The sequence below is a fragment of the Trachurus japonicus genome, chromosome 11 (genome assembly GCF_045865225.1).
Source record: "Trachurus japonicus isolate A0001 chromosome 11, Traja_1.0".
NCBI classification, from domain to species: domain Eukaryota; kingdom Metazoa; phylum Chordata; class Actinopteri; order Carangiformes; family Carangidae; genus Trachurus; species Trachurus japonicus.
The window spans coordinates 18956546-18969907 of NC_140917.1; the positions used below are offsets into that span (position 1 = coordinate 18956546).

At 39.7% G+C, this 13362-nt stretch overlaps 1 protein-coding gene across 1 annotated transcript in view; it reads left to right on the forward strand.

Moving 5' to 3' along the window:
- csmd3b (CUB and Sushi multiple domains 3b) overlaps nucleotides 1-13362 on the forward strand; it is a 328749-nt gene that overhangs the window by 186429 nt on the left and 128958 nt on the right. The window contains exon 7 of the mRNA XM_085791506.1: nucleotides 1759-1871. Within this exon, the coding sequence (XP_085647632.1) occupies nucleotides 1759-1871 (113 nt within the window). The remainder of the gene's footprint in view (nucleotides 1-1758; nucleotides 1872-13362) is intronic.

The following is a 13362-nucleotide window of genomic DNA, read 5'->3' on the forward strand; positions in this document are numbered from 1 at the left end:
GGACCTATCACTGACCCAACCAAACCATTCAGCAGACCCCACAAGTCATGTGGGCCCCTGTTTTTCACGACCCTTGAATATAGTTGAATAATCCCCCCCAACACACACACACACACACACACACACACACACACACACACACACACACACACACACACACAGACATTCAAACCAACCAACACACCTTCTAAAACACCTGCTCAGCATTTTTGTGCTCCACTTTATACTGCTGTTATTAGAGGGTACGGCTGCAGTGTATTCATTATAATGCCACTGTCTGTGTATGTGTGTGTGTGTGTGTGTGTGAAAGAGAGAGAGAGAGAGACCCACACAGAGAGAGAGAGAGTGTGCATGGATTTGTGTATCTGTGTGTGTGTAAGTTGATATTAATGGACTGTGAAGGTTAACAGGAGGGTTTTATAGAAGGAGACAGGCGAACATAGGAGGGCAGCCCTCTTCATACTTCACACCAGTTATGTTGTGTATCTGTGTCTTAAAGTAACAGCCAAGGTGATACTACAAAAAAAAAAACCTTAATCAAAATGTAATGGGAGAGAATCAGCACCTGTTGGGTGACGCTACAAGATGAAAGCAGCATACAACAAAGGACAGACGCATGGGATGGGGGGATCGTTGCATGCAGAGATTGTATTTGAGCTGCAGATATTTTAAGTTAAACTGGAACAAGGATGTTTTATTCTCTGAGTGTCAAGTGCAAAGCTTCCTGTAAGGCTGCCAGCAGTGACCTGCCATTTTTCACTTTGCCAACCACAAGGGCCTTGTTCATCTTCTCAGCCAATTAAGAATTCTTACCCTACCGACTTGATAAAAGAGTTGCAAATTGAGTCCTATCTACTCATGCTGTGCACCATCAAAGCCTCAGTACATTAGCCAACTTCAATGCAAAAAAAGCTAGCGGTATATTCCAGTCTGAAGGTCCAGTGCTCTCTTGTTCCTGCTCAACTGAAACCTGCTGTATTTAACAGTGTATTTGCTGTAATCTAAGTAAACAGAAGTGGAAAAAAAATAAAATAATAATCTCTATGATATGGTCCAGTACAACACCAATGACTAACAACAGCCTCACAAACTACCATGAGACATTTAGATTAGAGTTGCTGGGTCAAATCCCCTAACCACCTGAGGAAATCTTGGCAAAAATGATGAATAAGAAATACCATCTTCTTCTTCATTAAAAGTGTTTGAGGCACCCCAGAGCTTGCAGCGTAATCCCCAGTAACTCCATCAGAGCCACAGAAACCCACTGGTTGTACTGGGAGTTGAACTCTTGACACTCTGTAACTCAGTTTGTTCTGTTTCCTCACTTCGTTCTAGACAGCAACTACAAGAGGAGTTTTCTGAACACAGCCCCACAAACCAAGGACATTAAACTTAACGTTGGGCTGATGTTCAGCATCTGTTTTACCCGTGACAGTTTAACAGCAGAACCACCTTGTTTTACAGACTCTGGTTTTGTTCTTTTATATGGCCTCACCATTTTATGTTTTCTTGTCTAAGACAAGAATCTTTTGCATGTACTAATACATGAGTGTGTGCTGTATTTTTAAAAGAGCCTATTTAAGTTGAAGACCTTCAGAGCAAAGGCATCGATGCAATGCTTTGGTCATTGTGCCTGAACCTCAAGAGTCTCTTGTTGAATTAAATGAAATAAGGACAGCAGTGAAGGTTTGTGTGCTATTGCGTCTGTGTCTGTGTTTATTCTGTTTCTTACTGATGTTTCATATAACTCTCTTTCAGGTTGTCAGGCAGTAATGTGCCCTCACCCATCATTAGCAACAAGAACTGGCTCCGGCTACATTTTGTGACTGATGGCAACCACCGTTACCGTGGTTTCAGCGCGCATTATCAAGGTAAGATGGGTAAGATATGATTAATTCGCAGGGACGGGCATCTTAATTTCTACACTTTTCCACACTACCTTTTCAAGGTTCTGTTTGTGCTTTTTTTGCTTTTTTCTTTTCTTTTTTTGCTTTTTTTATCTATTCAGTTCAGTTTTTTTCCCTTTTCAACTGACAGTTTGTCTCCATCATTTTGCCTCTAACTCTCTTTAATTACGCCTGTTGACTCCAATCTTCCTCTCTCCTCTCTAGTACAGTTTCTCTTTCTGTCTCCATCTTTCAGTTTCTCTCTCTCTCTCTCTATCTCTATCCCTCCCCCCACTGCCTAGTTCTCTCTCCTTTACTTTATTTTCCCTCGGGGTAACTGCACATAGAGGCATACAGTTAGATTCATTTGACACAAACCCTAACTGGTGGAAAACATTGGAAATTTGTTTGGCAACGTCCACGTCTCCCGACAGCGATAATGAGGGCTGAGTGTTTGGAACAACTGCACAGACAGGCTGGAACAGATAGGGTTTATATTTTACACTTAACTTGTTTTTCCTCCTCTATCATGTTTTTGTTTTAGTCTCGGATTGTCTCTTGTTCTTTCAAAAAAATGAACCATTGGCTGTTTTATGTTAACCAACAGTGCATGGTGCATAAAATCCACTCAACATCAGAAGATACACAGGAAATGGGACTGTGTCATCGTCATGGCCAGAGGCATGTGGCCCACCGGCATTACAGTTCAAAACAGGGGGTGATTGACAGACTCTGCCAGTAGGTGTTTCATGGGCTTACATCAGCCACGGCCAACCAATCAGCTGCTCTAATCCAAATTCATCACAAGTTTTATTTGTATGTTCATTGTTTGACAGTTAAACTAGTGTTAACGAAAGTCTTTGGAACAGCGCACCGTGCCTTCATGCGTCATTGCACCGGTTAGTGGGCGGGCAGCACAAGCGTAAATTGTGCTCAAGCTTGATATAAAAATTGCTCTGTACCACTTGATTATTACTGACACACTCCCCGCTGTGCCTCACCTCTCACCTCAGCTCATTCAGGTTCACTACAAGTCACCAAAATACCAAGCGAACTCGGGCCAGCAAAACAAGATGTGCACGCATCCAAAATGCCAGCTCTGGGGGACAGGGTCCGCACCATGTGCTGCCCGCAGAACTGCGCCTTGTTTGTGTTGTTTGTCAAAGAAACGCAGATGCACACGATGACGTGGACATGTTTTGTACATGTTATGTTCTGAAGAGACATGAAAAAGACATTTTGTCAGAAGTGACACAGTCATGCACAACTCAGTGACGCAATGAAAATGTGTTTCACAAAAAACACAAAACCCTTTGTTCCGTCCTCCTTCATCTCCTTTTCCAATCTTTTAACATCTTCTCTCAAGTCATCAAGTCATTTTTCCCCCACTGTCTTTTTGTCACCTTTTTTTGCAACCACAACAGTGTTTTTTCATACACATTGCAACAGTGGTTCCTTTCGACAGTAATTTGCTCATTTGCTCATATTGCAAGCTGTCACTTCATCACTGAGAAAACTTTCTGAACATCTTTGATGTTTTTTCATTTTAATTATTATCTTGTCAGACATGGGTTTCCTCCATTAAAATGTAGTGTCTGAGAAATTTGCTTTTGAAGTACAGTAGTAATATGGATTGATGCACAAAAAATGTTCTATAGTGATTTCAACAACTAACTGAACTAAAGATATAGATTATGTATATCAGTATGACTGACTACATGCTACTTGAATGTAGTTTACAATATTTGCTGTAGAACTAATAAAAGAGCTCAGAGGAAATCACATCCTCTCTTTAAATCACATTTAGTCTTCTGCTCATTGAGATTACTGATATAAAATATTTACATTTCAAAATTGCTTCTTTATGACCCTGCAAATTCTCACTGTATTGGTTGCATGTGCCACGTGCAGGACTGTGGTCAATTAAGACAATTAAGTGACTGAAACTGCAATTAATTCAGTGGTGGTTTTATATTAACACTGCATAATTTCTCAATCTGTGGGTATGATGAGCGTATTAGGCTGGATATGACCCCATATGGCATCTCATGGCATATGCTGTATTAGATATTCAAAGAGTACTCCCAGCAACAGGGTATCTATAAGGCTGCAAAAAAAAAAACGTACGGATTTGAATTTAGTCAAGTCATGGTATCAAAAACAACAGGACATTATATTATTATAGCCAATGCAAGTATACACAGTGTGTATTAAGATTTATAAAGGAGAAAGAAATAAATAAATAAATAGAATAGAAATAGAATTATCTTCATTATTGAAAAACATTTTACACACAGACTAGACAAATCCATTGAAAAACACAATCTACTTACAGAAAGTCAATATGGACTCAGAACGGACAGATCAACATCTCTGGCACTAATCAAATTAATGGAAGAAATCACAGATCACAACAACAACAAAAAATAGCTGTAGTGTTTTTGGACCTAAAAATCATTTGATTCCATTGATCACAACACATAAACTAAACTGGAACGGAATAAGCGGGGTTGGGTTGAGATGGCTCAAAAGCTATCTAAGAAACAGGATCGAAATAAAATTCATTCATTCATTCATTCATTCATTCATTCATTCATTATTAAACTCCATCTCTTCCCCTTTGCTCTTTTACAATACATCTCTCCTCCCTCTCATCTTTCTCCTCAACCCCCTTTAATTGTTTCCTCCTCATCTGTCTTCCTCCTGGAGCTTCTCCTCACCCTCTCTCCACCTCTCTGTGCTTCTGGCCCTCTCAGACATTCTTCTTGATTGATTGACTGACAGCCTGACCACTCCCCTTGAGATGAGCTTTTAATTGGTTTAATTGAGCTTAATTGATCTTAATTAGTTCAAAAGATTAATCAGTGTGTCAATGAGGGGGTGTCAGTTTGATACGTTAGTTGATTAATTAGTGGGGTTCTTAACAAACTTGTGATTGATTGACTACTTCCTGTCAGCTGTCAGTCATCCCTATTTCCCTGCAGGTTGTTATACATTACTAAAAGGGTTTCTTGGGTGACTAGGATGGGTTAAGGTCACTGCTAATATGACATCTAGTTTTTGATTTGAAAATCTTTGCCCTACAATCTTACATTTCCTTGAAATAATGTAGTTCTAACCTCTGTGGATTATATTCAACCACAAGGAAAACAAATGCATTGTCCAAAATTAATCTATTACTTCACTGTTTACATTCAATAAAAACTGTTTTTTTTTTTAAATTTGCAATTATTCAGTTTATTTCCATTTTATCGTGTTTATTGCGTTTTTTTCTACTGCTTTTACTATCCTTTATCCCCTTCAGATTTACTCTTTAATTAGCATTCTCTGAGTGTTCAGTAACGCTGCTTCATCCTAAATTGTTCCACTTAATGATAATCCAGTATGTTTTTACTTAGACTGCAATTACACCTTGCAAACCGTATGTTGTTCTGGTCTAGTGAATATAGTTGTCTCTATGAGAATTAATTGTAATGGCAAAGCCTCCTGGGTTGGCTACGTCTAGTCGCGAGAACTGAACGAAAACATTTCCAAATCTGTCCCTAAAAGAAAAAAATGAACAAATCTGCTTTGGCAAGGTTAGTTTACTTTGTAAGACACAGCTATGAGACCTCAGAGGGAGACGTTTGGCTCTAGGTGCTGCCAGCTAGTTGGACACTGTGTGTGTGTGTGTGTGTGTGTGTGTGTGTGTGTGTGTGTGTGTGTGTGTGTGTGTGAGTATGCGTGTAAGGTCAGCCACTCGGCTCATAAAAACCTCCTTCTGTTGTTGCACAATAATGAAGTTCCGAATTAATAATAATCCCCTAATGATTTATGTCCAACTTTGGAGGATGGGGGGGGGCAGGGAGGCAGCAAACAACAAAAAACATAAGAGGAACAACAGGGAAAATAGAGGATAGAAGATAGGGAGGTGGTACAATAGTGAGGACATCCAGAGAAGAGATTAAAAGAGAAAAAGATGGACATAATGGAAAGAGAAGAGTAGAGAAAACACCAACACAAAGAGAGCAGTAGGTAGTCAGAGAGAGAAGGGGGGTTGAAGGGGACTAATCATTTGGCAGCAAGGTTTGGCTAAGTATTAACATTTAAGAGTTTTAGTGTCCCGCTGAGGAAAAAATTAGTGTGTGTCTGTGTGTGTGTTTGTGTTGGCATGTATGTGGGGGGTTAGATGTCTGTGGTCTTAAAAAAGAAAAAGCCTGCTCTTTAATTTGAGTTTTTGGTAGCGTAAAGCCTACAGCTCCGCTTCACGGCTAAACCAAATTTACAGAGTTAATTGTCATGTCAACATGCCATAGGCTTTGTGTTGATAGAGCTAAATTAAGGGCATTAACCATTTCAATTCAAATATCTCTCCCTAGGACATAGTGTTCGTGTTAAAGGAAGAAATTACCCCTATTTGCATAATTTACGTTTTATTCCTCCAATCTCAGGCAGTTCCATGAATATTTATAAAAATGATCAAATATCCATAAATGCCAGCATTTATATCTTAGGTTAAAGACTTAACAGCTAAATACATGTTCAGACATTAAGTGTCCATTATCATGTTTAATTGAAGCTCAGTAATTATTCAGCTACGTCAACATCCCGGAGCTTTTAACCTCAGGACCAAAATGCATTTAAATATTCGTTGCACCCCATTATACAAAGCTTGCATGTGGTTTCTGAGTATGTTTTGAAGCACACCATAGGGTCTTAATGTAGTACTTTGCAGGCCAAGATGAGATCTGAGTGATGAGCGTACTTTCCCCAATGATTAAATGAACTGTAGAAGGTACCCAAGCTATCTAATTGTGTTGCACCCTGGGAGGCAGACTTGGTGAAGTATTCAGCTTGTCCATAGGTCTATATTGTAGACTGTGAAGTAATAAACCATATAGAGGTTTCCAAGAAGTCTGTTATGTACTCTTCAAGTGAAAATCCTTAAGTAATTTTCTTGTCTTTTACAGACCTTTTGAAATGTATATGTGTAGAATGGATGTTATGAAAACTCTCACTATAGGTCATTTCCGGCGTCCTTGTCATGTAAGACCACCTTTACCATAAAGTCATTGGAGGTGTTTCAGCAGTATTTAAATCAGGAAAGACACCGCTCATAAACAAAATGTAGATGCACCATGTTTAATAATTCATAAGACTTCAGCGCTGGCCTTGTCAATTTGATCATTTTTAGTCGAGTAAAACCCTACGAATAGCAGCTGTTCTGACATTAACTATGGGGAGCCATAGAGGGGACCTTGGCACTAGTGGTGGGTGGGTGATGAAATGGCAAAGTGATATAGACAGCCATGACAGCAGAGCAACATAACAGGTAAAGTAGTTTGAATACCCTTCAGCTACGTAGGAAGATCATGTGGTGATGGGAAAGCCTGCGACCAATTCCCAGTGAAGTCATTGGATAATAACTGAGGTGGATGATCAAATTAGAAGGGCAATTGTCTTCCCTCTTGAACTCTTGCTAAGAGCTTCATTACTGTAATTACAATTTGATACCTAAAGGCACTTAAACAACAAATAGTATTATATTATTTTAGGTGTGTCCTCGTCTAAGGATTTTCATAGTTGTTTCTGATTTGTGAGATTTTGCCCATAGTCGACTAATCGGCGAATCATGTTGTATTTTCCCTCATTGATTCATGATCTCATTTGCGTCTTTTTCTGCTCCAGAGAAAAGAGTTAAAACAACAGGACATTCTCCATCCATCCTTTTCCTGATCTCACTCATAGGCTAGCGTGCACGATATCACCGTCTCTCTTTCAGGGACGGTGTAGTGATGAGGAGTATGAATGTGTGTGCTGTGAACTAACAAGTGTGTATGGCGATTGAAAACATGAAGTCTCATCGTTGTGAGGACATGACATGTGCATCAGTGCTTGTACAGTATAGATATTTCAGGGCTCGAGTGTCACAGCACCAAGGACAGTGCTGTTTTTTTTGTTGTTGTTGTTTTTGTGTGTGTGTGTGTGTGTGTGTAGGTGCTGCGTGATCGATAGACAGAGAACGCGTCCCTTAGTTTAATATTGTAAATAAAACTTTATGCCTGAATTTAGAGAGAGAGAAAGAGAGAGCACATGCAAGTGTGAGCGAGAGAGAGAGAAGCAGGTGCAAAACAAAGAAATTCTATGTAAAATCAGATGTTCAGCAGCAGGGAGCACCCCAGGGAGCGACAAGGTTGATAGTCGAATCAGACCCCTCCGAATCGAATCGTCGACTATTCGAGGTCACCTCTACATTATTTGTTGCACATGTTTGAGTTTTATGCACGTAACCTCTGGAAGTCAGGTTTTGATAATGGATGGGTGTTTGCCTGAAGACTGTAGAGGAATCTGAACACTGCTGGTTTGAATGTGTGGACAGGTTGGGACAGTCGAGTTGTACTGTAGTAAAAGTCGAGTAATGTTTAGTTCCCTTGGCGCAACGTACCTAAGCCGACATGTTGTCATTGTAGTAGAACAACCCATCTTCCAGATGTGGTTGGGTATGCTACAGTGTGCTCTAACCCCAAGCAAATCCACCCGCGGGCTGCAACGGGATATAAAAATGTGTTTTCAGTCATCTTTCCTGTTAAATAAAAAAAGAACATCAACAGCTCGCCCTCAAAGCCAGAAACCAGTGAATTATATTCCCAAATAAACAGAGTGGTCAGGTACTGCATGCATTATGTATCAAAATATTAAATTTGTTGAACACTGAATGATGAAAAATAGATGTGATTAAAAAGTAAATTCACTGAACTCCTCGTGGTTAGTATTTCATTCATTATCAGAATCAAAGAGGCTGACACACTGGAACAAACAGATACTGAATACATAATGTATGTGAAACTGTCACACAGAGTGGAAAAATAACTTCATATTGAGAAAGTTGCTGTGGCAAAAGGTTTTAATGAAATCTGAAGAATCGTTACAAGTAAAATTTGAAGAATCGTTATGAGTAACAACAATGAGCACAGTGAACATGATTTAACAAACATTAAATCAAAACAGACATCGAGGCAGTTTTACACAATTATAGACACAGCTTATTGTTGGAATTGAAGTGCTTTTACTGTCAACAAACGTTGTTTTTAATCTTATTGTCTATTTTTGCCCGCTCACTTTTTAGCACTTGTCATTCCATTCGTGGTTTAATAACACTTTGATGTGATATTTTTACTACACAATTTTCTCATTGTCATCACTTGCAGTCCTACTGGAAAATACTGGTGGCCATTCTGTTAACTTGGCCTATTTTTAACTGGAGCCTAGTGAGAAGCACAGCTAAATTCATACAGTGAAAATGTCATTGACATAATCTACAGTACAAGTCACTCACAACTGTATTACTGTTGCACTTACTGTGAGTGGCTTGGTTAACATGGCATATAAAAACTCAGACTGTGAAGTCAGTCACTCATTAAGGGGGTCAGTTAATGTCAACCTACTACCAACTACTGTAGTCCATTGAACGGTGAAATAGTCACACTGAAAAATAACCCCCGTGTCTTTTACTCAATTAGTGTTTGCATTACAGAAAGCAGAGTTGTGGGGTGCTGTAAATTAATTCAGGATGTCATAATATACCTGATAACATGCTAATGAAAAGCAGAAAATTAGCTTTAACTTAAATCGCTGTGCCAAGAAGACAAAAGAATGACTTTTGCTGAAGACAGTGGGGCGGAAAACACAAAGGAGAAGCAGGGAGTTGAAGATGACTGAGAGGGTCATCTGAAGAATCTCATGACTGAATTACTGTCATGTTATTCTCTTTCAAATATCAGAGGTTGTCTGATGCATGAGCTCAATTAAGTTTTGATAGCTATTCTCTTTACATGTACTAATGGGTTATCAGTTCAGATGTTTTTTTCATTAGTTTCTTGACATTTGCAAAGCCAGGACAATTGAGATGAGACATTTCAACAGTCAAAAAAAAAAAAAAAACTGTAAACCTGTCTGTACCCTACCTCTCACCCCATGTCAGTCAGGATCGCCTCTTGTGTGAAGACCTGTTAACATTTTTCATACTTTGCTATTGCTAAATGTTAACTAGTTGATGTCTGTATGTGCATCCCTCCTGATTCAGCACTTGCTAAAGGCATAAATAGTGCTCTGAAGGTTGCTTCCAATGTTTCACTGCCACAGATTTGGGATTTTCATTTTTCATTAAAAAAGGAGCAAGTCCAGGAGTCCACACTGTGCTAGCGGGTGCATTTTCAAGGTTTTGCCATGGCAGATTCCCATCAACCAAAATAAATGGCATGTTTCCACACAGCCATCCTATGACAGTTTCACTATTTTTGCCCCGCTGATACAGTAGTTGTAGTACAGCCTGTAAAAGGCTCAGCTGGATTAGAATGGCACAAATAAATTCTATACTTCTGCTCCTGTACTCATTTGTATTATTATAATTAGCCTGTGACAGTAACCAGACTGTCACGCTTTGAGCCAGCAGGAAGATTCTACATTTGGTAATTGAGGAAGCTGAAATTTGATTAAAATATCTCCAGATGTCAGACCTTCATGGTCAGTCTGGTTTAGTTCAAAAATGACCACGATTAATAAAAACGGGATTGTGACCCTAGACTGTGACTCTGGGCACAGCAAACACGAACAATGTAAGTCTGTCACCTTGACATATGCCAGTGACTATGGATGACATCATAAACCAACATGAAAGAATACCCCCTCCTGCAAGTGTATGTAGGATGCTTTTGCATCTGTGATACTGCTTCCTTGCTCAGACAGTGCGTGCTGCAATAATTACTATGTATTGCAGGCAGACACACATTTGAAAGGCTGTTTACGCACTGGAAACCTTTCATTTTATCGTTGAATGATAAGATAAAGACATAGTGCTCCTTCTGGATCAAGAGCACACTAGCTTCCTTACCTCTGTTATTTACCTTTGTTTACTCATTCTCTGTGGCTCTGTGTTTAGTTTCTCTACTGATTCTGTTTTAATACAACAGGAGAATAAAATATTGGATGGGGTTTAGCAAATGCTACTGATTAGATATTCTGTCCACACACTTCCCTGCATGGCACCATGCTCTAACGCCCAACACAACACCCACAACAACTGGCCATGTGTATGTGTGTATGGATTATGCCTCTATATGTGCTTAAACTGTATCTGTAGCTTGCACATGTGTATGTCTGATCTCACTCTTGTAGGTGTTGCCACATCTTTTCATTTACAAGCATCTGTGTGTCTATTTTAAGTTAAATCAGTGTGTGTGCTTGTTTGTATATATTTGTGTTTGTATATATTTGTTAATGTCTCATGATGATCTGTGCAGCTATATTTGTGTGTGTTTGGATCTTGGTGTACATGTGGCTGTTTTTGTGCATCTGTGTGCGTTTGTGTGTGTGTGTGTGTGTGTGTGTGTGTGTGTGTGTGTGTGTGCATGTGTGTGTGTGCGTGTGCGTGCGCCTGTTTGTCTGTTGTCTATGCATGTTTCAGGTATGAACAATCTGTTTCCTTCCCTGCGGCTGAACCTACCAATCACATCCCTCCATCATTGCTCTTCATTACCTATTCATGAGTTTCTGTGTCTGCAGGGCTGTGATTGGCTCTTAATGAACAACTGACGGCATTATCAGTCAGCTAGGCAACAAAATAAGTCAGTCAGTACAAAAGAAACACCAGTCAACCACTGGTACGGAAACATTATTCAACTCGAGCAGAGGCAGCACACTCCCCTCAGGGAGGCTGACATATTGGATGCTGTCGACTGCATGGTACGTTTGATATGACTCTCATAATGTCTCAAACCTACTTGTGATCAAGTGCACACATCTTAAAATGCTAATTACCGTGGATAATTACATCCAAGGAATAAGGGAGCATTTAGCACATGTGGAATATACCATTAAGTTTTTGTGTAAATAAATCTCCATGTCCTTTTCCCTGTCAGGCTTGGCAAAAGAATCATTAGTCAAACTGAATACAGACACAGTGCAGGCCTCGGGGGGGTTCATATGAGCTCATAAATCCATGAACTGCCCCTTTATCATCTTTTACATTATTTGGGGGCTTACGTTTCACCGTCACTGGCTTCCATTGTTGGCTCGGTCCTCTGCTGTTACTATATCAAAAAGGCTGTTAGCACTGGGATCATTACAGTAAGTGTAGCTGTGAATGTACTCGCGTGAATTAATGCAGCTAGTTTGCATAGACGCAATCTGGTGATGTTGTATGATTGCTGGTTTGTGGTTACAAAATAGCTCATCAGATCTGGAGGATGTCTGACAACCGCCCTCACCCACTGATTGTTCTCACTAACTGCATATTTTACAGTCATGATTAACTCAGTGTATAGGCTGAGGTATATATTGTGTATTGTAGCCTATGCACTAATGGATTATGTTTTAATAATACCTCCTGCCTAGTTAATGTAAAATTTGAGTGATAGATGTATAAATGTATATATTACACACAACAATTCCCTGAACTTGAAGTATTCCTTAGTTAAAGCAGAAGTAAGTGATATATTTGTGTTAATATAAGTCTTAAATAGTTATATCTTCCGACAGCAATCACTTACATAGAGTGTTTGGTCTGAAACACGGGTCTGTCAGTCACTCTGCTCTGCTCTGAGCCGAAGAGAAAACATTTATCGTATCCTACAGTTTTTATCCAATGAGGAACCGGACCACTTACTTCTGCTTTAAGTTTCTTTTATACATATATTATAGTATGACATGAATGAAAAAAATGTAGTCATAATTCAACTATATTAATCAAGTCTGGTGTTGTACAGATATGAGACGGACACACCATGCGTTACGTGCACATGGCCATTACACAACACAGCCTGTATGTTACAACTGTGGCACGTCATTGAGGCTTCCAGCACATTCTTGTTCCAGTTCCTTGCAAAAAGAGATGGGGCAATTTTCTACAGGTAGTCATATTGGCATCATAGCAGCAATATGAATATAAATCATGTACTATTTTGTAATAGCTGGAGCCCAGTGTATTTTTATTGTGTCAATGATTTAATTGTTCTGAACTAAGGTAATTAAGGTTCATAATACAAACTCAGGGTTGGTAGGGCTGGTGGTAACGGCGGTTCAACAGAACCACAGCAGACAACGCATGTGACCTCAAACAGTCCAGCGAAATGACAAATAGCTGTCATATGCACACTGTGTCATGTGTCACGAGCATGACTCTAGTTAAAAAAAGCAAATGCGTGTATTTCCTAAAATGTCAAACAGTACTGTCAATACAAGCGCTCTCTATTCACTGGCTTTGGCACTAAGGCGTCGGCATGAATTCAACATCTCTCTCAGCATAGACCGTTCAGTGACGTGCACAGAGTTTTTGAAGGGCACGAGCGAAAAGAAAAAAAAGGGCACATACAGCGCGTCATCATCACTGAAGAGGGCACTTAAGTGCGCGTTTTGGGCCCTTTAGCCCCCCGTGTACACCACTGTGACTGTTAATTTATGATTCATTAGTGTGACCGATGTTGTTTGGCCTGCCCTGAGT